Below are 25,577 nucleotides of genomic sequence, written 5' to 3'. Positions count from 1 at the left end.
CTTTTTAAATATGAGCAGGGCTTGATTGTTTTTAATATAAGAAGTTCTATTTATAGCAAATTTAAAAGCCCTTTCACACCAAAAAGTGTAATGAATAAACCTCAGGCTGAAGGAAAAGTAAATTCACATCTGTACAGTAGAACAGAGGAGAAGAAGGTTCAACACTCTTCAGCAATAAAAAAAACAAAAAAACAATGAAGCACAAATGTTAGTTTATCTAAAGTCATTTGTGCTTATTAGTATGGTTGAACTGGATCATCAAAGGTCAGCAGCAAAGACATTAATTAATAAAAATGGGATTAGATACATTTGTGTTATTTAACAAATTTCATTATTGCAGGTTTGCGTCATATTCTGAGTTTGCATTTCACTGTTTTAATTCATTTTGATGAATACTAAATCTGTTTTTTTGCGAGTGGGATGAATTAATGCACATTCACATTTAGTCTAGAACTACATTATGTTCACACAGTGCATACAACTCAATACTTCCGATTTCGCCAAATATGGGGACAGGAGACTTGTCATTCAATAACTGGGAAAACAAAGTAACTGGTGTTAGTTTTTTGAAAAGGTAACTCAGATATTTTCTTGTAAATTAAAATGTAATATGTTACTTTACTAGTTACTTGAAAAAAAGTAATTAATAAAAATGGGATTAGATACATTTGTGTTATTTAACAAATTTCATTATTGCAGGTTTGCGTCATATTCTGAGTTTGCATTTCACTGTTTTAATTCATTTTGATGAATACTAAATCTGTTTTTTTGCGAGTGGGATGAATTAATGCACATTCACATTTAGTCTAGAACTACATTATGTTCACACAGTGCATACAACGCCTCAATACTTCCGATTTCGCCAAATATGGGGACAGGAGACTTGTCATTCAATTACTGGGAAAACAAAGTAACTGGTGTTAGTTTTTTGAAAACGTAACTCAGATATTTTCTTGTAAATTAAAATATAATATGTTACTTTACTAGTTACTTGAAAAAAAGTAATCTGATTACATAACTCGTGTTACTTGTAATGCGTTACCCCCAACACTGTGTGTAACTATGTGGTTGCTGGAGTGTTGTTGGTGGGGATTATCACCATAGTAGACTTCATTGTGTTTACATTTCTTTACTAGTTACTTGAAAAAAGTAATCTGATTACGTAACTCGCGTTACTTGTAATGCGTTACCCGCAACACTGTGTGTAACTATGTGGTTGCTGGAGTGTTGTTGGTGGGGATTATCACCATAGTAGACTTCATTGTGTTTACATTGTGTTGAATGTTGAATTTTCTTTCAAAGTATGCTTCATTTGATAAGTATGCTTCAAAGTATGCTTCATTTGATAGCAAATGAGAAAGTCAGGCATCAAAAGAAAGTGTCGGACTAGAAAGTCTGCTAACAAACTAGAAAGTTTTATCCTTGTCCAGTGTCTGCGCTATTTCTCTCCAGAAGTTACGGGTGATGAAAACAACAATAACAAAAGTCTCAAGTAGTTTGCTCCTGTTGTTTTTCTGTCTCTCCTGTATCTTTTCCGACTGTGAAACAACAGTCCGAGTGAGTGTTGCCACTTTGTGCACAAACTAATTATTGCATAGGCACATTTAAAGGCGTATGTGTGAACTGCAGATTTCACACAATTTGATAAATCGTTGTGCACATGAACAGCATATGAATACTTTGCTGTGCTAATGACAAAATTCACACAGTTCACATTTCCTAGCATACATGTAGAAACCAAACTATACTTTATGTTTTACTGACTGAAATGCAAACAATAGTAGTAACTAACCTTACCAAAGGCCACAAATTAAACACTTGGTTGACCAGTAAATCAGTGTGTCACAGAGAAGCGTCATGAGTGGGGCTTTTATTTTAAAAGTGTTGGGAACCAAGTACATGAGCGCCCATTCTCCATCAATTTGTTAATTTACAGTTATGTCTAATAATTGAATAGCAATTGCTATTACTTTATTCATATACTGTCTGCATTTAGCAAATATGCATTTCAAGTAAGTCTTATCTAAATATATAAAGAAAAAATAAACATGTACTGCTGCTAATTCTGCTTATCCAGTGATGTCATATTCGCTATGTACTGTATAAAAAAATAAGCCTTGCCTGGTCTTTTTCAAAATTATGATTACCAGTCCAAACATTGAGTGTACTATTGGTTACAGTATTTACTTTCTTTTTATGTGTGTGTGTGTGTGTGTGTGTGTGTGTGTTTATTATTGTTTGTAAAAAAAAAAACATTATAGGACATACATTTTTATTTTTTTATCAACTTCAGATTTTTTGTTTCAAAATGTATTCATTTCCGAATTATGTCTTGAAATTATTTCTATTTTGAAATTACTTTAGCACATAGTATGTTACATGAATTTAAATTTGACTCTAGAAATTCTGAATGTGTTATTTAAATGAAATTGTGTGATTATATAGGCCTTTATCACCTTTATATCTGCATTGCCAGCAAAAAATTCATATCCGACCATCAGTTATTAACATGTTTTCATTGGTGTTGTCTTTTATTCATGATATTTGACTTGACTACCTCCTTCTGTGCTCGAGCTTCAGCTCTTTTATTCCTTGTGGAGATTGACAGAAACACTTCGTCCTTCTCACAGTGCAGCCCACAACCTCTCTGTGATATCCCATTAGTCTAGTTGACAGCTAGTGAAGCAGTTGGGAGTACCGCCAATGGACTTTTCTCTCCACGCAAGAGTATTAATTTGAATAATTTGGCTAGGCTTCTGCTATCACAATAAGCAAAGGGAAAATGCACGAGGCTATCTGCCTTTTATATCACAGCATCTGTTTGCTGATAGATAGTTAGCGGCAATTTTAAAATTGTGCTTTTAGCTTTCCTTTTCTAAAATTGCTGATTTGCAATGTTTTATCTGTGCACAATATGTGTAATTTTGAAATTAAGAAGCAAATGTGGTTCTTTTCACTGCGATAAGTGTGTTTCTCTGCCTCACTGTTTTGATATTAACAGTTTAATTACTTCTTTTGTAGATGACTGCCTCAGATGGAGTTCAGGAGAGCTCTCCAGTCACTGTTAATATCACTGTGATTGACGCCAATGACAACACACCTACCTTCCCCAACGTCTCCTACAATGTGAATGTCTACACAGATATGCATCCTGGAAACACAATCTTACAGGTAATCTATAAGATACTCTTTCACTGCAATCAAATCATATCTTTATCAGCAATTTGTCTGGGGTTCCAAGAAATACATCGAAGCATCTTTGAAAAAATCGTGAATTTACTTAAAGCCTTATTGTCTGACAATATATTTAAATTTGTGTTGTTGTCTCTAGAAATTCTGAATGTGTTATTTAAATGAAATTGTGTGATTATATAGGCCTTTATCACCTTTATATCTGCATTGCCAGCAAAAAATTCATATCCGACCATCAGTTATTAACATGTTTTCATTGGTGTTGTCTTTTATTCATGATATTTGACTTGACTACCTCCTTCTGTGCTCGAGCTTCAGCTCTTTTATTCCTTGTGGAGATTGACAGAAACACTTCGTCCTTCTCACAGTGCAGCCCACAACCTCTCTGTGATATCCCATTAGTCTAGTTGACAGCTAGTGAAGCAGTTGGGAGTACCGCCAATGGACTGTTCTCTCCACGCAAGAGGATTAATTTGAATAATTTGGCTACGCTTCTGCTATCACAATAAGCAAAGGGAAAATGCACGAGGCTATCTGCCTTTTATATCACAGCATCTGTTTGCTGATAGATAGTTAGCGGCAATTTTAAAATTGTGCTTTTAGCTTTCCTTTTCTAAAATTGCTGATTTGCAATGTTTTATCTGTGCACAATATGTGTAATTTTGAAATTAAGAAGCAAATGTGGTTCTTTTCACTGCGATAAGTGTGTTTCTCTGCCTCACTGTTTTGATATTAACAGTTTAATTACTTCTTTTGTAGATGACTGCCTCAGATGGAGTTCAGGAGAGCTCTCCAGTCACTGTTAATATCACTGTGATTGACGCCAATGACAACACACCTACCTTCCCCAACGTCTCCTACAATGTGAATGTCTACACAGATATGCATCCTGGAAACACAATCTTACAGGTAATCTATAAGATACTCTTTCACTGCAATCAAATCATATCTTTATCAGCAATTTGTCTGGGGTTCCAAGAAATACATCGAAGCATCTTTGAAAAAATCGTGAATTTACTTAAAGCCTTATTGTCTGACAATATATTTAAATTTGTGTTGTTGTTTTTTTTACATTATATAGTAGAAAATACAGTCAAAAAATAAACTATGGATATATAGATAAATATGTATTTTATACAATTTCACTTCTCAAATACATTGACCTTGTTTTAGATGTCTTTCCTGGAAAACAAGGCAAAATTGTTTTCGCAGAGCTTTTCACCCTTAATCCACTCATTTGTATTAATAGCTGTAGTTTCCACATTTACGAGGGGCTTATTACTGCAATAATTGCTCAGATCTCGGATTAATCTTTGTCTTAATGGGAATTTTCTTTGGAAATGTGTGCATAACTGATTCCTTTGCAATCAGAACAGGAGCAGAGCGCAGATTTGCTCTGACATGCTGAAAGATTGACCCCAGAAGTCAAAATTAAAAAGTGCAAGTTGTATCGTGTAAAAGGTTAACTGCTCCATTGTATGCTGGTAGTTGTCACGTCATAAAGTTTCTGAAATAAATCCTTTTCTCCCTGTCTGTAGAATCAGTGATTCAGAAAGAACTGTGCTACATTATATAATTGTTATAAATTATTATTAAAATATAATTTTAATTAAAATGTTGTTTTAATAATAATAATAATAATAATAATAATATTTATTATTATTATTATTATTATCATCATCATCATCATGACAGTACAATCAGTATTACAACAGTACAACCAGAACTACCATGATATGTAATTATGATTAAAATGTAGATTTAAAATGTGCTTAATTATCATGAAAAATGTTGTAATATGAAATAAAATTAAAAATGATTGGTGTAAATTCACTAAAGAGTTGCTTACACACACACACACACAAACAGTCTCTTTATTGACTAATTACCAATAATCCAGTGTATCCAGTTGCTGAATGTGCTGAAATCTTTTAAGTGAATCTGGCAAACATGACCCGGACATGTACTTGGCAGGTTTCATGATTCCGCCTGGTCCAAAGAGGAGGCTTGGACAGTGATAAATGTGAATAAGCACCTTTGCAGGTCCTCTCTGAAGTAACGGCTCCAATCTATTTTTTTTTAGCTGTCAGCAGTGGACGCTGATGAGGGTCCCAACGGGTTGGTGAGCTACAAAATCTTGGCAGGGGATCAGGGACACTTCACCATCAATGACTACACAGGAAGGATCACCGTGCTGCCTGGTGTCAACCTGACCATGGGCCGCTCCTACGCCCTCACCGTTAGGGCCTCCGACAACGGCCCTGCGTCCCAGAGAAGGTAAATCAGCTGAAAACCCAATGAGGGCTGAAAAAGAGAGCACCTCTCACTCTCTAACAGAAGACTCCACCTCACATGCCCAGTTTGAGATCGATACAATGCCACACAGTGACAGATTTTGCTTCAGAGATATCCCCAAGAACACTCTGCCAATATTGGCCGCTGCTCTTGTCCAGCTGACACTTGAAAGAGCGGAAATAAAGGGCTTTTCACTCTAATTGTCTCTACATCCCCTCCTGTCCAATTCATAGCAGCCTCTGCCCTCTGTAATTCTTGCTGACTGCCGAATCAATACAGAGGAATGAAGCAGAAATAGAACGGGGGTAAGCGAAGTTCAGGAAATGCATTGTTTCACTTTGCTGTTCGGGAACAAGTTTAAAAGCGTCTAATATTCACAACAAATCAACCTAAATTTGAAGTTCTTCTTCAAACTGTGTATCCACTTTATCGAGGTTGAGAGGTTTATGGTTAAAGCCAAAGTTTGCTATTATATGTGTTGGACAGATGGCGGTTGAGCTTGTGAGAAACAGATAGTTATTTCCATCTCTTATTTTTCTCTTTTAAAGTTTTATGAGAGTGCTGGCATCAAATTCATCATACTGGAACATTTCCAAAGCGAAAATACTCCCCGATCTAATTTGCTTCAGCCACACCGATGTCTGCCTTGATACAATGTGTTATAAAACAATGACAGCACCAGGTTGGGTTTTCACTAAACATCAAGAAAACAACCTGGAATTGGACTGCTATTGTTAGCTAGGCTTACAGATCGTGTTCAGATCTTGGAGGAAGCTTCATGGTGATTTTCTTTCTGTCAAAAGAAAATCCATATCCGAGTCCATACAATGAGTCCATACAAGAAAAGCTGCATGTGCTCAATCAACAGCATCCAATTGCATCTCATGATTACAGTAATAATAATAAGTAATACGTTTGATTCATCTTTCAGTTATAAAACTGAAACCAAGTGAAAGTGTATGTTTAAGTCAACAATCTTTTATGTGATGCATCTATAACCAAGTAACAAATTTAGGTTATGAAGCCACTTCATTGTTTTGAAATGTTTCTAAAATGACGAAATGTCCAGTTTTCTTGCCGTGATTATAACATTATTCAAAGGGGTCCTATTATGCTCTTTTACAAAGTCTTGATTTTGTTTTGGGGGTGTGCTAGAACATGCTCTCATGCTTGGTGGTTCGAAAAACGCATTATTTTTCACATAATTTACATTATTAAAATACCTTTCTCCCCAGCCTGCCACAAACGGCTCGATTAGTTATATATAATAATTATTATAATAATAATAATTATTATTATTATAATACAGCATGCAATGCTGCCTTTAGTTAAAAGAATGCATCTTACAAGGCAGTGTGATTATATAATCTCTACTTTTTGAAATTGCCTTTGTGTCAGGAGTGCCTGTGGTGTCTTACAGTGTTGCCTATATTCAGTCAGATCACTTGATTTTGGAACAGAGCCATAGCAATTTAGGAAATTATATGTTGAAACTTGTTGTGCATGCTGATCTTTTTGTGGCTGGTGTGGCATAGTTAGTAGCTGGAGGGGATGAATTAGTTATCATGTCGTACCCTTGAGTGAGACTTAATACGTTTGTCAAATAAAGGAATATAAATCATGTTCCTTTTGTTTCTTCAGAAGTTCCATCACTACAGTGTATATCGAAGTACTGCCCCCCAACAACCAGAGTCCTCCCCGTTTCCCTCAGCTCATATACAGCCTGGAGGTCAGTGAGGCCATGAGGACTGGAGCCACACTGCTCAACATACAGGTGACTTACCCATCAGCACTCATAAGGGTATTATTGTTTCAACAAAAATGTGTTGAATATTTTTAATTATTAATGTTATAATTATAAATGTATGCACACTGTATGTATGTCAAAAGTTTTGAATAATTAAGATAATAGTTTGATCTTTGATTATTAATTTATTTTATTATATGTTTTTTGTAAACAAAACAAAACAAACATGCATAATAATGTGAAATATTATTACAATTTAGAAGAAGTGTTATTATTATTATTATTATTATTATTATTATTATTTGAATATGTTTTCAGATTTATTCCTGTAATGCAAAGTTTAATTTTCTGCATCATTACTCCAGTCTTCACTGTCACATGATCCTTCAGAATCTAATGATCTACTGATTGGCAATTTTGTGCTCACATATTTTTTAATTATCATTGGTGCGCAATTAAACATAATGTTTCTTGTTATTGTCAAAAAAAAAAAAGAAATATAAATCTTTTGTAACATTGTAAATGATTTTACTGTCACTTTTGGTCAGTTTAATATATTTTAATATTTTTAATCATTTATTTTAATAATATTAATATTAATGATTTCCAGAAAAAAAATCTGCAAAATCTTGATTTCTGATGCTTAAAAAGTATGTCTGAAGAATAATGTGACACTGAAGACTAATGGCTGAAGTAATGGCTGCTGAAAATTCAGCTTTGCATTACAGGAATAAATTACATTTTAAAAATACAGTTATTTAAAATTGTAATAATGCTTCACAATCTAACAGTTTTTACTGTATTTTTGATCAAACAAATGAGGTGAGCATAAGGATATATTTTAAAAACATAAAAAATGGTTGATTATTTAAGATCCAAGACTTTTGACCTGTACATTTATAAAAATATATTAATATACATTTTTACCAACACATTAATGCTGAATTTAAATAAATAAATAAATATATACATTTCACTAGAATATAGAGTATATCATATACATCCAAATATGTCAGCTGCCCAAATGCTGTATATTTTTGTGTTTCCTTATCACAAAATTTGGAGACTTTCTCATCATAATTGAATTAGTGTAACACAAAAACGCTTTCTGTCATTTGCAGGCAACCGACCGTGAAAGAGATCTCATTACATATACCATCCTGAGAGGAGATCCAAACAGCATCTTTGAAGTCTCCCAAACGTAAGCTCACTTTGAAAGGCCGGAAAAAGGCTGCGCTGCCAAAATCCATTGTTTTTGGGGTTTGAATAAGCAGAGAAGATATTTTAATTGTGATTCAGACACAGACACACTCACACAATGCTTTGCACTCACTGAAAAATACAGAGAAACAAAAGCTTTTTCTCTGTGAAATATTCGTGTGTTTGAGTCAGCCACGTCCTGACATGCACTGAATGCAGATTACATTATGACACAAACATGATACATAATTAATAAAGACTGATGAAAATATGAATTCCTCTATTTCAAATAGCAACTTTTCAGCTTTTGCTTGCAGTGAAGGGCCAAAAGTCCCAAAATGTTTTCATAGCAAAACCTCAGATGCATTTTATTTGATTTAGCACTCCGTAAAACGAGTAAACAACATTAGGTGGCCGATATCTCACACTCTCTTTCTTTAGTAATGCATTTAGTAAAGCATGTTATACTCCGCAGTGTGCAGTGTACCAAAGGCCATTTCAATCATAGCCCGGAGCAAAGCTTCTGATCCTGTTCTCAAGTTATTTAAGCAAGATATCACAACCAGGATACACTTCTAATGAACTGCTACTGTTCTTTCAATAAGCAGCGAATGAAGAACAAAACAAATATAGCTATTTTTGTTGAACTACCTGAGCTTATCTCTCACAGTTACAGTCTCTTCCTTTTTTCTCCTCCTTCCCACAATGCCTTCTGCTCCCCACGGAGTTTACGATAGAGCTGTCTGTTCGAGTGGATTGTGTAACTGTAGAGTCTGGAAAAGTCTGGCTGGAGGGTGAATATGGTGATATAAAGTATATGTTTAAAAAGCACTTTCATGGGGGTTGGAAGTGTGGGGTCATCCTTTCATAAAGTAAGCGAAATGGAATTTTAAAGTGGAATTATTCAGAAAAGTTCAAAATGACTGTTCAAAATGATTTTCAAGCAGAGGAGATGTAAGAGTTTTAAATGGATTTTAGATATGCTTAACTTAGCTTAGGCTAAAGTGCCAACTCACCTGCTTTATTTTGGAAATGGATGTGTCTAATAACTTTTATATGAGGCATGATAGTTCAGGTCTTCAACCTTTGTGTCATTTAGTTTAAGACACTTAAAACCAATTTGATTCAGTGATATATTCATACAAATAAATAAATATGCTTTGCTGATGTTGACTATTTATTTTCCATTTTCTCACCATTTGAATTTATCAACGTGTTTACTGCTCTGCTTTTGGAAAACAGAACTACTGTACGTTGTGATATATTCATAAAACAATCTGCACTGAAACAGTACTCTCATTAAACTGTTCATGAGATGAATAAGATGACTGAAATGATAATAGGCATTGTTAAAACTTCATCCCCTCATTTCTAACATTGGGATTCCTCAGAAGGATCTGCAGAGTTTAGGTGCTACACAACGCACAATATGCTTAGCATTTTTCTAAATTTGACTGATAATTTATCTAGTGTTCAATATGTCGTATTTATTTTACTTCAGCATGACTTGAGGGCAAATTCCACAATTTGTCATTCTTGATGAGCGACTGTGCGGAATCATACATTTATGTGCATTTATTCAAATCTATTATGTCTGATGTAAGATAGTTACAAAATGAACTTCTGTCTCTCTGTCTCTAAACTCTTTTATTAAAATAATAATAATAATAATAGTAATTGATTAATGTCATGACCCCTTTAAAATTGGGGTCTTGTGACAATAAATAAATACCCTCCCGTTCCCTTTCAGTTATTCAGAATCACCAGATATAAATGGCTTTTTCATAACCAGCCTGGTTTGGTTTATTTTTGCAGCTGCTGCTTATAATACCAATAATAAACTTGTGTATTCTCTGGTTATCATGACAATTGATGCTGTTCAGTAGGGGGGTAATTTAGGGTGCGAGTATGCTCTTAGACATGTACAGACGATGCTTTGCAGTGAATGCATGATGAATATACATGAGGTCCTCTGGAGCCTTGAAGATGCCGCTCTGAATTTGTTTATTTTATTTGGAGAACGCATGACTGTCTGCATCAGTGTCCACCCGTCTCACAGATCCTCTGGAGGTTTGGGGGGACATATTGTGTCAGGACAGAATGATTGGCTGTTGCGAAACATGAAAGGGCCAATTCATTATATAGTTGCGGCACTTTTGCATATGGTATTTCAGCACTCCATCTCATTCATTAAACACTCACTATCCATTTAAGAATGCATTTAATGTGCTGAAATATTAATATGCTGTATTGAAACTAAATTATTTTTCATCTTTTCTGCACAAATTAGACCTTCAATAGAAGTACTTTGTTGCCACAAATCTCAATTAACTTCAAACTACTGACCACAGAAATAAATATTTGTGTTCCTTTTCTATCGATCAGGACAGCAGTTATTCATCAAATGATGGAAAATAATGACATGCTTGAATCATGAATAACAACAAAGTGGATGGCATAAAAGCATGCTGAAGTCAGTGCTATTTAAGTACTCTTGTTTTTTTAATAATTTGTTAGTTCTGATAATCTAAATTTAAAGTATAAAAGTAATCAAACTGCATGCCAATAGCATCTCAGTAATTTACAATAAATCTCAATAAAATCGAATTTATAATTATCTTATACACTATTCATCTTATCCACAATTCTTTAAAATGTATAAAAAAGATGAGTTTGTTTCTTCATCGGAACAGATTTGGAGAAATTTAGCATTACATCACTTGCTCACCAATGGATCCTCTGCAGTGAATGGGTGCCGTCAGAATGAGAGTCTAAACAGCTGATGAAAACATCACAGTAGTCTACAAGTAATCCACATGACTCTCCAAATCTGTTTCGATAAAGAAACAAACTCATCTTCATCTTAAATGGCCGAAGGGTGGATATATTTTCAGCAAATGTAATTTTGGGTGAACATTAATTGGTTACACTTTATTTTAGTGTCCTCTAGTGTTCAATATGTCGTATTTATTTTACTTCAGCATGACTTGAGGGCAAATTCCACAATTTGTCATTCTTGATGAGCGACTGTGCGGAATCATACATTTATGTGCATTTATTCAAATCTATTATGTCTGATGTAAGATAGTTACAAAATGAACTTCTGTCTCTCTGTCTCTAAACTCTTTTATTAAAATAATAATAATAATAATAGTAATTGATTAATGTCATGACCCCTTTAAAATTGGGGTCTTGTGACAATAAATAAATACCCTCCCGTTCCCTTTCAGTTATTCAGAATCACCAGATATAAATGGCTTTTTCATAACCAGCCTGGTTTGGTTTATTTTTGCAGCTGCTGCTTATAATACCAATAATAAACTTGTGTATTCTCTGGTTATCATGACAATTGATGCTGTTCAGTAGGGGGGTAATTTAGGGTGCGAGTATGCTCTTAGACATGTACAGACGATGCTTTGCAGTGAATGCATGATGAATATACATGAGGTCCTCTGGAGCCTTGAAGATGCCGCTCTGAATTTGTTTATTTTATTTGGAGAACGCATGACTGTCTGCATCAGTGTCCACCCGTCTCACAGATCCTCTGGAGGTTTGGGGGGACATATTGTGTCAGGACAGAATGATTGGCTGTTGCGAAACATGAAAGGGCCAATTCATTATATAGTTGCGGCACTTTTGCATATGGTATTTCAGCACTCCATCTCATTCATTAAACACTCACTATCCATTTAAGAATGCATTTAATGTGCTGAAATATTAATATGCTGTATTGAAACTAAATTATTTTTCATCTTTTCTGCACAAATTAGACCTTCAATAGAAGTACTTTGTTGCCACAAATCTCAATTAACTTCAAACTACTGACCACAGAAATAAATATTTGTGTTCCTTTTCTATCGATCAGGACAGCAGTTATTCATCAAATGATGGAAAATAATGACATGCTTGAATCATGAATAACAACAAAGTGGATGGCATAAAAGCATGCTGAAGTCAGTGCTATTTAAGTACTCTTGTTTTTTTAATAATTTGTTAGTTCTGATAATCTAAATTTAAAGTATAAAAGTAATCAAACTGCATGCCAATAGCATCTCAGTAATTTACAATAAATCTCAATAAAATCGAATTTATAATTATCTTATACACTATTCATCTTATCCACAATTCTTTAAAATGTATAAAAAAGATGAGTTTGTTTCTTCATCGGAACAGATTTGGAGAAATTTAGCATTACATCACTTGCTCACCAATGGATCCTCTGCAGTGAATGGGTGCCGTCAGAATGAGAGTCTAAACAGCTGATGAAAACATCACAGTAGTCTACAAGTAATCCACATGACTCTCCAAATCTGTTTCGATAAAGAAACAAACTCATCTTCATCTTAAATGGCCGAAGGGTGGATATATTTTCAGCAAATGTAATTTTGGGTGAACATTAATTGGTTACACTTTATTTTAGTGTCCTTGATACAGTGTAATTATACATTTAAGTGCTGAGTAATATTAATGAACTACATGTACTTACTATATTGTTAGGTTTAGGGTTAGGGTTTGGCTTAGGGTTACTTTCATGTACTTATGCATAATTATTATAATAGTTATTACAACAGTAAGTACATGTAACGTATAACAAAGACACCTTAAAATTAAATGTTACCCATTAACCTTAACATCTATCTCACTCCAAAACTCTCCAAAATGACTAATTTTAGGCAATATTTCAAGTTAAATGTTTTTTTTTTCAGTAGTCAGTACCAATATATCTGTATACAAAGATGGGTAGATTACTTACAAAGTGTAGTCCGTTACTGATTCTAAATTACATGACAAAAATTTTAATTAGTAACATAATCAGTTACACATTTTAGGTAATATAATCAGACTACTTTTCTACAAGTAATCCACATGACTCTCCAAATCTGTTTCGATAAAGAAACAAACTCATCTTCATCTTAAATGGCCGAAGGGTGGATATATTTTCAGCAAATTTAATTTTGGGTGAACATTAATTGGTTACACTTTATTTTAGTGTCCTTGTTACAGTGTAATTATACATTTAAGTGCTGAGTAATATTAATGAACTACATGTACTTACTATATTGTTAGGTTTAGGGTTAGGGTTTGGCTTAGGGTTACTTTCATGTACTTATGCATAATTATTATAATAGTTATTACAACAGTAAGTACATGTAACGTGTAACAAAGACACCTTAAAATTAAATGTTACCCATTAACTTTAACATCTATCTCACTCCAAAACTCTCCAAAATGACTAATTTTAGGCAATATTTCAAGTTAAATGTTTTTTTTTTCAGTAGTCAGTACCAATATATCTGTATACAAAGATGGGTAGATTACTTACAAAGTGTAGTCCGTTACTGATTCTAAATTACATGACAAAAATTGTAATTAGTAACATAATCAGTTACACATTTTAGGTAATATAATCAGACTACTTGTACTCTACTTTTGACCTAACTTGTTTAACATTGATTTAAATAGGATAATCTTGTACCGTATCGATATAAAATACAAAGAGGAAGAAATACATTCCATTCATTGTTATTAACAACATGAAGTGCATTAAATATTACATTACCAGGGTTTCCCAAACTGGGGTTCATGAAGGAACTGCAAGGGGTTCGAAAAGCTAATAATTAATTAATTGTAAAATTTAAATAAGGTATTTTAAAATAACATCAATCAAAATAAAACTGATTAAAAAATGAAATATTGTATTTGTTTACAGCTAGTTTAGTGCTATTGTGTGAATAATATGTAATCATGTAATCGATCAAAATTTAACTGTAGTCTGATTCTGACTTTTTAAAAATGTAATTTAATCTAATTACAAGCACTTACTTTTTGTAATATGATTACATAATCCAGATTACATGTAATCAGTTACTACCCAGCTCTATCTGCATATGTTTTATCTCACAAAAATATGAATGTCAAGCAATGACAAATAAACACTTTATTTCGATAGTCCACTTTAGACATTCTATTAACAGTAAGTAGCTTTGCAACTACATGTCAACTAGCAGTTAGTAGAGTATTAGTAGACTGTCTGCTTAATATCTTCTAACACTTTCTTTGTCAACTTATTCTACTAACCCTAAACCTACCCTAACAGTCTACTCTGAGAGTTAGTAGACATGTAGTTGCAAATTAATGAGAATTAGTTGACAGGTAGATGGCATGTAGTTACAAAGTTACTTGTAGTTAATAGAATGTCTAAAGTGGACTATCGAAATAAAGTGTAACCAGAAAGAAAACTGATATAATAGATAAATGCATGTTAATAGATCATAGATACAATAGTTTGTAGTATTTGTGTATGTAGCATATTTGTACACCAAAAGTTGTGTACCACGAGTTCTTAGTTAAACTTGCATTACCATGTAAACAAATGTAAATGTGTGACCAAATGCACTGTGTTCTAGAACTCATTTGAATGGGGCACAATGTTTTACTCATGGCTGCTGTTGCCTGACAGCAATTAATTCAGTTCTAATCGTCCCCAGGCACACATACAATGTCCTCAGCCTTTCACAGTGGCACAGGTCTTGCAAGAAATGAATATATTGCCCAGCCGTCTCATTCAGCAGGACATAATTCCATCCAGCAGGACATAATTCCATCCAGCCTATATTTGATCTACTAATTTCAGCCGAACATGATTCGTTTTGTCTGGATTTTGGCTGTAGCCAGTTGTGCATATGACATTTTCCAGTTTTGTTTTCTCAGCACATGGTGTGAATTTTAACACCTTTTTCCTCTTTCACTTTTGCTTGCTCTCTAAAACCACCATAAAGTTAAAACACATAGACCTCTGGGCTCTATAATCCACAGGTTTTCAACATCATCTTTGCTTTCAGGTCTGGCCTGTTGTTGCTGGCGAAGTCGCTGGACAGAGAGCTCACGGATCACTACACGCTAACGGTCACGGCCTCCGATGGCAAACCAGATGGGGTAAGACTGAAGCCTGTCAATCCATCATATCCAATTGAAGATGAAAACTTCTGTAGCTGCGGTTCAAAAGATCGTAATCTAGGAGTCCAGCAGAATCAATCATGTTGATAGAAAAAAGGGCAGACGAGAGGTAGAAATGGTAATAAAGTGTGCTGGGAGTGTTGTATAGTCATCTCTATAGTCATCACAGCGTTACTGGCTGCATGGATGTATTTGCAAAATTGCACATAAGCACAAATGAAAGAAACTAATGCTAATGTCTTATCAATGTCGTCAGTTAGGTAGACAATCAAATTCTTCTTTCACTCAATGATTGTTGTTTGTTCATTAACCAATTTGTTGTATTTATATATTTATATACTGTATACACTACTATACAAGATAAGTCTGTTTTATGTTCACCAAGGCTGCATTTATTTGATAAAAATAATAATAAAATAAAATATAAACAGTAATATTGTGAAATATTCTTACAATTTAAAATAACTTTTACAATTTATACAATTTATATTTTAAAAAAATGGTCCCACTTTATAATAGGTGGCTTTAACTACTATGTACTTGTAGATAAAAAAAATAAGTACAATATTTACTGTGTTCATATTGTATTGCAAAACACTTTTGCTGCTATTGAGGTGGGATACGGACAGGGTTGGAGGTATGGGTAGGTTTAAATATGGGTTAGGTGTAAGGGATGGATCAACGGTGTAATTATAAATATAATTACAGAAATGAATTACAGATGTAATTACATGCAGGTATTTTAAAGATATAAGTACAATGTGAAAACATGTATGTACAGTGGGGAAAATAATTATTTGATCCCCTGCTGATTCTGTAAGTTTGACCACTTACAAAAAAATTAAGGGTCTATAATTTTTATGGTAGGTTTATTTTAATGGATAGAGACAGAATATCAACAAAAAAATCCAGAAAAAACACATTATATAAAGGTTATAAATTGACTTGTATTTCAGTAAGTAAAATAAGTGAAGTGAAAGTGACATGTTGCCAAGCATGGCGACCCATACTCGGAATTAGTGCTCTGCATTTATCCCATCGAAAGTGCACACACACAGCAGTGAACACTCACACACACACCGTGAGCACACACCCGGAGCAGTGGGCAGCCATTTTTGCTGCGGCGCCCGGGGAGCAGTTGGGGGTTCGGTGCCTTGCTCAAGGGTACCTCAGTCATGGTATTGAAGGTGGGAGAGAGCGCTGTACATTCACTCCCCCCACCTACAATCCCTGCCTGTTGAACCCGCAACCTTTGGGTTACGAGTCTGACTCTCTAACCATTAGGCCACGACTTCCCCGTGTAGTTAAGTATTAACCCCGTTAAGTATTTCATCCCCTACCAACCAGCAAGAATTCTGGCTCCCACAGATTGGTTACATGCCCAAGTGGAACACAGATTAGTCATGTCACTTTAAGAAATTACTCCTAATGTCATCTTGTTATGAGTATAAAAGAAACCAGTCCATAGAATGTGTATCTTACATTCAAACCTCTCCCACCACCATGGGCAAGACCAAAGAGCTGTCAAAGGACGTCAGAGACAAGATTGTAGACCTGCACAAGGCTGGAATGGGCTACAAGACCATCAGCAAGAAGCTTTTTGAGAAGGAGACAACTGTTGGTGTGAATATTCGGAAATGGAAGAAATACAAAATAACCATCAATCGCCCTCTGTCTGGTGCTCCATGCAAGATCTCGCCTTATGAGGAAAGGATGGTCATGAGAAAGGTGAGGGATCAGCTCCGAACTACACAGGAGGAGCTTGTTAATGATCTTAAGGCAGTTGGGACAGTCGCCAAGCAAACCATTGGTAACACACTACGTTGCAATGAGTTGAAATCATGCAGTGCCCGCAAGGTCCCCCAGCTCAAGAAGGCACATGTACAGGCCCATCTGAACATCTAAATTATTCAGAGAAGGCTTGGGAGAAAGTGCTGTTGTCACATGAGAACAAAATGGAACTCTTTGGCATCAACTCGACTTGCTGTGTTTGGAGGGAGAGAAATGCTGACTATGACCCCAAGAACACCATCCCTACAGTCAAGCATGGAGGTGGAAACATTATGCTTTGGGGCTGTTTCTCTGCTATGGGTACAGGATGACTTCACCGCATTGAAGGACCGATGGACGGGGCCATGCACCGTAAAATTCTGGATGAGAACCTCCTTCTCTCCTTCTATTTTAAATGTAATTTATTCCTGTAAACCTGAATTTTCAGCAGCCATAACTCCTGTCTTCAGTGTCATCGTTGTTGAAATATAAATTACATTTTTAAATATATGCAACAATTAACAATTGTTACAATTCTAACAATTATTTTAAATAGCAATACTATTTCACAATATTACTGTCTTTACTGTATTATTCATCAAATAAGTGCAGCCTTGGTGATAGTAAGAGACTTCTTGTTGAGAGACTTTCTTATGTTCAAAAACATTTAAAAAATCTGAATTATTCCAAACAGCAGTTTAAGCATAACCACAATATAAATATATTTTCAGTAACACTTAAAATAATGTTCAATTCACTAGCATTAATGCATAAGACACCATGAACATTGAACAGTTTGTTTTATAGAATGTATTAATAGTTCTATAGTTGTTATATTTTTGTAGTGCTGTAACATTACTATATTTATTTGTAATGGTGAAAAGTGGAAAGAATATATTACAGTATATATTATAATATGGCATTATGTGTATATGAAAAGAAAAGAGAAGCCTTACATTGATTCACTTATTCATTCAATCAAACTGATTGCTATTTATTTATTTGTTTATTCATTCATTTCAAGTGTTTGATTTCTTGTTTGTTTTTATGCTTATTACACAGTATATAAATGTAATTATGAAAATTTTAATAATTTTAAGAAAGAATGATAAGAAGAATTAGAATCAAAGTAAAGAGAAGTCTAAAATTGATTAATTTGTGCAACCAAACAATCAATGAAGTGATTCAGTCAAACAAATTATTTCTTCACTCACTGATTGCTGTTTGTCCATTCCTTTGTCCATTCATCTGTTCAATTGTTCGTTCTTTTGCAAAAGTGTTTGATTTCCTTTGATGGGGTGAGTCTCCTAGCAGTTACCAGCGACTGGTCTCTCCTGTGCACTCCACTCTCACAAAGGGCTCACAGTGATTGATCTAAATAGAGGAAAATGAGGTGCATCTTACAATGGCGTGATTATGCCTTAATGATGGAGATAAACGAGCCGAACGGGCTTTTTAATTATGAAGCACCTTCTTTCGCTTCACTCTCTCATTGAGCCTATTTTCCTTACTGGAAGAGCCAACGGTGAAAATCTCACTTAGTATTCCTCAGTAAAAGAGATGCCTGGATTTACAACCCTCTTCAAGGACGTGTAACGTGTTCACCTCCAAACTCAAGGATAATCACTCGCCTTCTTCAGGAAGAAAGTGCATAAGCATCCAGCTTTAAGCACAATGGTCTCCATTTATATCCAAACTGTCAAGGTAGCTGTCAGGCGGTGAAATTATGCTACATCGGAGTCGAAAGTCTTTGCCTTTATTGTCACGTTAGCGTAGCCTTTACAAACATATGATGGTGACTCAAATACTTTATTAACCCCTGGAATAATTCAAAGCACATCTTAATTGGCAGAATTATCAGAGCCATGATCTCTCCTCTTTCCTCTCCCTGTGTGGTTAGCTCATGAAAGTAAGATGAGAAAACAGTGCAGCAGGTTTCATTCCCGTCTTCCCATTTACCCACAACTGTCCCTCGATGACCTTTCTGATTCACTTGTGGCTGAAAATCAAGGGGGAAGTTAAGACGTAAGTCTGGGGGAGCAGGTGCAGTTTGGAAGGTTTTAAAATTCAGTGACCTTTGCTAAACCACCTGGTCATTAACCAATTTAAAAAACAGTCCCTTTTCTGCAGAGGAGAGTTGGGAAAATTGGTTTATTTTTAAGGGCCCTGGTCCACACTCAGAGTTGACCTCTGTCCCTGCTGAGGTCACGTGGGCTGCTCTTTGCATTGCACAGGGTGATGTGAGAGCCAGACAGATTCACAAAGTCCAAAATAGAGATTTATTTACTCCCCAGTCTGTGGTTAGAGGAACAGATACAGCCATACGTCTGTCTGATGTACACAGACATTTGACTATTGGCACAAAGTCTTGTTTACTTTGCTGGAGTGGGCACAATTCAGTATTAGCTCCTTTTCAATCCCCATCCATCCATCCCTCCAATCCCATCCCATACCTCCATCTGTCCATACAATCCCATCCATCCATCCCATCCCATACCTCCATCCATCCTTCCAATCTAATACCTCCATCCATCCATCCATCCCATTGCTTTAGGTTAAACATTGCAATTAGAATAAATAATATGAAAATATGTCAAATTGAAAGAAATAAAATATATATAAAAAGAGAAAATCAGCAAAATGAACATTTGTACTTCAGCAAGTTCTTGATTCTGTAATCCTATTTTTGTAATAATAATATCAAAATATCTGATATATTTGTAGCAATAGCCAACAATACATTGTATAGATCAAAATGACAGATGTTTAATTTATGCCACAAATCATTAGGATATTAAGTAAAGATCATGTTCCATGAAGATAAATATATCAAAACTTAATTTTTGATTAGTAATATGCATTGCTAAGAACTTCATTTGGACAACTTTAAAAGCGATTTTCTCAATATGTTGTGCCCTTAAAGTCTATAAAGTGGGGCAGCCCCACTTTATATTAAGTGGCCTTAACTACTATGTACTTACATCAAAAATTAAGAACAATGTACTTATTGTGTTCATATTGTATTGCAAAACACTTTTGCTGCTATTAAGGTGGGATACGGGTAAGGTTAAAGACAGGTTTGTTGGTATGGGTAGGTTTAAGGGTGGGTTAAGGTGTAAGGGATGGGTCAACTGTGTAATTATAAATGTAATTACAGAAATGAATTACAGATGTAATTACATGCAGGTATTTTTAAAATATAAGTACAATGTAAAAACATGTACACAATAAGTGCATTGTACCAAATTATTAATTTAAATGTAAGTACAAAGTTAAAGCCACTTAATATAAAGTGGGTCCAGTGGGGCAGTTCCAACTTTGCAAGGACAGTCTGGCGCTTCTGACTCACAGCCTGTAAGTACGTTTTTTATATTTAAAGAATTTGCCACTGACAATTCAAACGTGAGTTTTGAGCAATGTCGAGTAGTGCTTGTTGTTTGTAATTTCTCCGATCACAAATCCAGACATGGTTTTATGTTTACATGGCACGATACACAACACAACACGTAAAAAGACAGTACAAGTCATTATAATCAGTAATTATGTCCCCACTGGATGCAACAAATGCCTCATTTGTAATGGGTTTTATTGGTGTCGTCTCATCGTGCCGGGACACACGGCCTCACAGTATGGTAAGGGGCATAACATTTCCATCACACGCTTGAGGTATTTAGCCAATCACAACGCACTGGATAGCTGGCCCTGGAAGAACATGAAGTTAATTCAATGATACAATCATGATCCGTAGTATTATCTACCATGTCAGCCATACCAAAAACTCTTAATAGCGCAGGATTAATGGATGCTGTCAGCTGAATGGTGAGGTTTTTGGTGGCCATATTGCCTCGTAACCCGAGCGTCTTTGCGCTGTCATATGTTGTGTTTGCATATTGTGTAGGATGGCCCCTACCTGATGAGAGGTATATAAGATCAATGGGTGTGACAGAACCATTCTCTCAGCCATCTGTACAACAAGAGTAGCTGCAGCCACAGCACACAGGCATGCTGGCATACCTGAAGCTATGTTATCTAGCTTCTTAGACGGGTATGCTAATGGTTTATAAGTGGAACCATGCAGTTGCAACAGGATGCCAATGACTACCCCCTCCACCTCGCGGGAATGTAAGTGGAAATTTTTGCTGTAGTTGCGCAGGCCAAAAGCTGGGGCTGTGGTGATGGCTTGTTTCAATGCAGTGAAGGGCAGTTCTGCCACTTCAGTCCAGTTTAAAGACTGTAGCGGGCTCCTGAGGGGAAAAAGGAGAACAGACACAAGGAAATTAGTTCAACCCGGAGGGTGTGTTTATTTACTAGTGAGCAGATGCAAGGAAACCACCCCAGGGAAGCTTGACTGTACTCCTCCAGTCTGCATTCAGTGAAGTAGTGCTACTTATGGATGTTCCTCAGTGAAAGAGTGTTTGTGGCCCAGGTGAGAGTGGGTGAAAGTCTTCCAAACAGGTGGCAATCAGTATATGCAGCGATCTGCCTGTGGAGGATCCATAACAGTAAACTCCTTTCAGTCACTCTCTAGCAAAGAAACAAAAGCACAATTGTTAGCTTCAGTCTAGAGAAAAATCTCTACCTCTTCTGTTTCCACTGAGGTTTAAATCATTGTCTAGGAGATTGACTGATGATTGATTGATTGACTGCCATCAGCTGGGCTTGGTGATTGCTCCTCAGCTGGTTTGTGTGTGTTGCCAGGGGCGACATATGATAAGCTGCTGGCAACTCGCCACAAGGCGTAGTGGGCGGAACTTCATGGTCAATTTTTTCAGGTGTCTGTCATGCACGGCACAATCAGGTATCTAGGATCTACAATAGTTCACTAGTCCCAGAAAACATTGGAGCTGCTGCACAATTCGAGGGGACTTCATTTTCCTGATCATCTGGGCCTATCTGTCGAGATTGCTCACAAACCTGGCATTATAATGTGTCCCAAGTATGTCACTTTGGACTGGACCTACTGAAGCTTGTCTTTTGAGGCTTTAAACCCAGCCTGGGCGAGCACATTGCAGACAATGATGGAGGCTTTTTCACAGTACTCTTTTGTCTCCCCGAGACCAAAATATCATCTGCGTATTGGAGGACACAGACTGTAGAGGGCAACTCCGTAATTTTGGCTAGTGTCCTCTGTACTGCTGCCGCAAAAACAGCGGGGGAGTCAACGTAGCCCTGCGCGAGGTGTGTCCACGAAAGCTGTTGGCCCTGAAACATAAACTGAGTGTCTGGATTTACAGGTACAGAAAAGAAAGCTGCACAAATGTCAGTGTCCATGAAATATTTGTGCGTACATGGGATAGCGTTAATAACAGTTGGAACATCAGGCACAATCGGTGCCAGTGGCGTTATCAATTGATTTATAGCCCTTAAATCCTGGGTCAAACGCCATGTTTTTCAGTCAGCCTTGACCACAGGATTAATGGGCGTGTTGTAAGGTGAATGTATTGGTACGAGGGCACCCTGCTGGATAAAATTGTCAATCAATGGTTTAACCCACTGGGGTCTGAGGGTGTTTTGGGCCCTGGAGAAGTTTTGACATGTCCTGACATTTGTGCTTTTTTCAGTTGCTAATAAACATTCATTACACTTTACTTGAAGGGGTGTGCATAAGACTGACATGACACCTTCATAATCATGACATGACACCTACATAATCATGACATGACATGTCATGAATATGAAGGTTTTTTTATGCATGTTTATGACAACTGTCATTAAGTGTCATTCGCTCAGTTATGTCATTTTTAATGCAAAGATGACATTGTTTGAGATGTCTTTGTGATGGGCTATGGTGTGATGTGGGTGTTTACACGCCGCGCGCTTCACGTGGATGATTATAATATCAATAGCGCTCAGCGCGTGGGCGTGGTCGCATTAGAGATAATGAAGGTAGATGTGAAAAACTGGACATCGCGTTGGTTTCATATGGATTACTTTATCACAGAATATTTGCTTTCGATAAGACTTGCTTAGTTTAAAAGTAGACATGTCAAGCTTTCTATAGATATATCTCTCATGTCTCTTTGTTGAGTATTTGCTGAGTTACAGTTCATTTTAATGATGCGTTTCTAAATAAAGATTACGCAGACCAAGGCGGCAGACAGCACACCCTGTTTGTTTTCTTTATTTTATAAATGCACAAAGTTCTGTTGTTATTATGTGTGTATACAAATAAAAGTAGACCCTTTACAGATTTGACTGATGTATTGCTCTTATCTGTAAGATCAAAACTGAAAGTGTAATTTAAGTTATTTTCGGTGTTATCAGGAGAAGATGCCACAAAACGCGTATCCGCGTTAGTCGACTTCAGAGGGTTAATACCAAGTTCCTTATCTTTAGACAAAGGGTATCGTTTAATGTAGACTGGTTTATTAGTCTTTATCTTTGCTTTACAGGGTTCCATATCTATGACACTTGTGTCATCCTTATATTGTGACCTCAATAATGGGTTAACCATGGTATCTACCATCCATGGTGGGTCAGGCTTTGGTACGATAGGCTGTGGATCCCTGGATTCCTCCCATGTAGGCAAGGGGTTCATTGAGACCTGCAAGTTGGGTAGGAAGGAAAACACAACCTGTTTATCGTTGAATTTGATATCCATGTTCAACATGCATCATATCGTGTCCCAATAAATTAATTGGAGCCCCTGGTATAATTGTAAATTTATGAGAAATGTTTGAATCCAGGGATTTTACTTCCAAAGGGGGTGTTACAGGACATGCAATGTCAGTTCCTGATATTCTCACAGAGTTAACTATTTGATTAGAAAGAGGACCCTCATACTGTGTGGAGGTCGTTGATGTCACATCCGCTCCAGAATCCAAAAGGACCGTCTGTGGTTGACCATGCACCAGTAGTGCAACTTAAGGCAAGTCTTCATTATGGTTTGAGAATGTGAGGGTCATCATAGATAAATCGGAACTGACATTACTCTGTAGGCATCCCTATTCTTGGTTATTGTGCCATGTAGTGGAGTACACCCGTGTGGCTTCACCCAAGGCTTCCTCTGCAGCTGACCTTTCCATGCCCTACAATCACGGTGTACATGACCCTCCCGTCAGCAGTAGTAACGAACTATTCTTGGGCTTCTTTGCCGAGTCAAGTGTGGTTTCACTTCTGCTTTCTGGTCATATATTTTCTCCTGATGTTTTTTGCCCTGTAAACATAGCAGTCTCAGTTTTAACCGTGAAACCTCCAGATGAGTCTAGCTCCCTAACTCGCTTCCCTGTTGCGTCTATATCCATATCGAATAGATTGGCAGTTGTAATTCTGATCAGTTGTGCTTGTTTCCATTGCATATGATCCAAGAAGGTATTTCTGAACAATGCCTTCATCTCATTATTTATTGGGAGTATAGACTCTTCAACCCATGCCTTCTTAAACCGAATATAAAAGTCTGAAGCAGATTCCTTATGTTTCTGCTTGGTGTAGGCAGCGAATGATAGGTCTTGTCTGTTATCTAGATGCTTATCTAAAAAAGTTCTCAGTTCTTTAAAAAAGTTATCATGCTTTTCAGGATTTTCCCAGAAAAAATTCATGGGGAGTTGCAGCCGTGCCTGAGCCTGTTGTTTTATCATTATCACGGCTCAGCATTGGACATTCATCAATTAGCATTGATTCCGTAACATCCCCTTCCAATGTTCTTAGCAGAACTGCCCTGTAATCTCCACCAGTAAAATGAGAATATTTCAGACTATGTTTGCAGAATAGTCACAAATTTACTAGAGTTCTGAGAAGGCAAACTTTTGCATATTGATTCCATGTCAGACATTTTCAATGGTTTCATAGATATAGCATTTCCAGCTCTTAGCCACACCATTGCATTTCGATTAGACATCTCAGTTTTGTTACACTGTTTCGCAACTTGAGTTAATTTGCAAAGTTTCAGATTTCACCGCAGACTGCACAGAGGGTTCAGGCGTAGGGTGGGGTTTTTTTCTATTGCAGGGCTATACTCTATCTCTATATTCTTTTGCATGCATGAACCAAACTGTCCAAAGTGAGTGTTCTAACTAGAATACATTTCGTACCATTTTATTATGGAAATACACCGGTTTAGCAATGAAGTTGCAAGATAGTCTTTCTCTCTTAAAGATTTATGATATCCTTCCATTTCCTCATCACAAGATGTAAACCTGTTTGTTGACAAACAGAATTACCTTGTGTGCATTTGTCTCAGCTCAGGATTAGCTTACCTTATTTTACCCCCTGAGCGTAGTGCAAACTCAGCAAGCTTTATTGCCGGCACATGAAAAATTTACAGGACCAATCTGCCAAATACTCCAGCATTTAAACCTTTAACAAATAAGTCCGAGCAGCAGGGGAAAAACCTTCTGCTAATTTATGGAATATTGTTTTCCTCACTGGCACGTCTAGGATACCCCCCCCCCCCCCCCGTTTTTTTTGTTGGGCAGGA

At 36.3% G+C, this 25,577-nt stretch overlaps 1 protein-coding gene across 1 annotated transcript in view; it reads left to right on the top strand.

Moving 5' to 3' along the window:
* The window catches only part of LOC107572369 (protocadherin-15-like), a gene marked incomplete at its 5' end in the record, with an annotated part of 59,756 nt that overhangs the window by 30,446 nt on the left and 3,733 nt on the right, over positions 1 to 25,577 (top strand). The window contains 5 exons of the mRNA XM_016258805.1: positions 3,022 to 3,171; positions 5,276 to 5,469; positions 7,129 to 7,261; positions 8,356 to 8,435; positions 15,277 to 15,370. Of these exons, the coding sequence (XP_016114291.1) occupies positions 3,022 to 3,171; positions 5,276 to 5,469; positions 7,129 to 7,261; positions 8,356 to 8,435; positions 15,277 to 15,370 (651 nt within the window). The remainder of the gene's footprint in view (positions 1 to 3,021; positions 3,172 to 5,275; positions 5,470 to 7,128; positions 7,262 to 8,355; positions 8,436 to 15,276; positions 15,371 to 25,577) is intronic.

This window comes from Sinocyclocheilus grahami, unplaced genomic scaffold (genome assembly GCF_001515645.1).
Source record: "Sinocyclocheilus grahami isolate Dianchi unplaced genomic scaffold, SAMN03320097.WGS_v1.1 scaffold1739.1, whole genome shotgun sequence".
NCBI lineage: Eukaryota > Metazoa > Chordata > Actinopteri > Cypriniformes > Cyprinidae > Sinocyclocheilus > Sinocyclocheilus grahami.
Note: the sequence above shows the minus strand (reverse complement) of the source record. Positions and strands in the feature narration are given on the sequence as shown.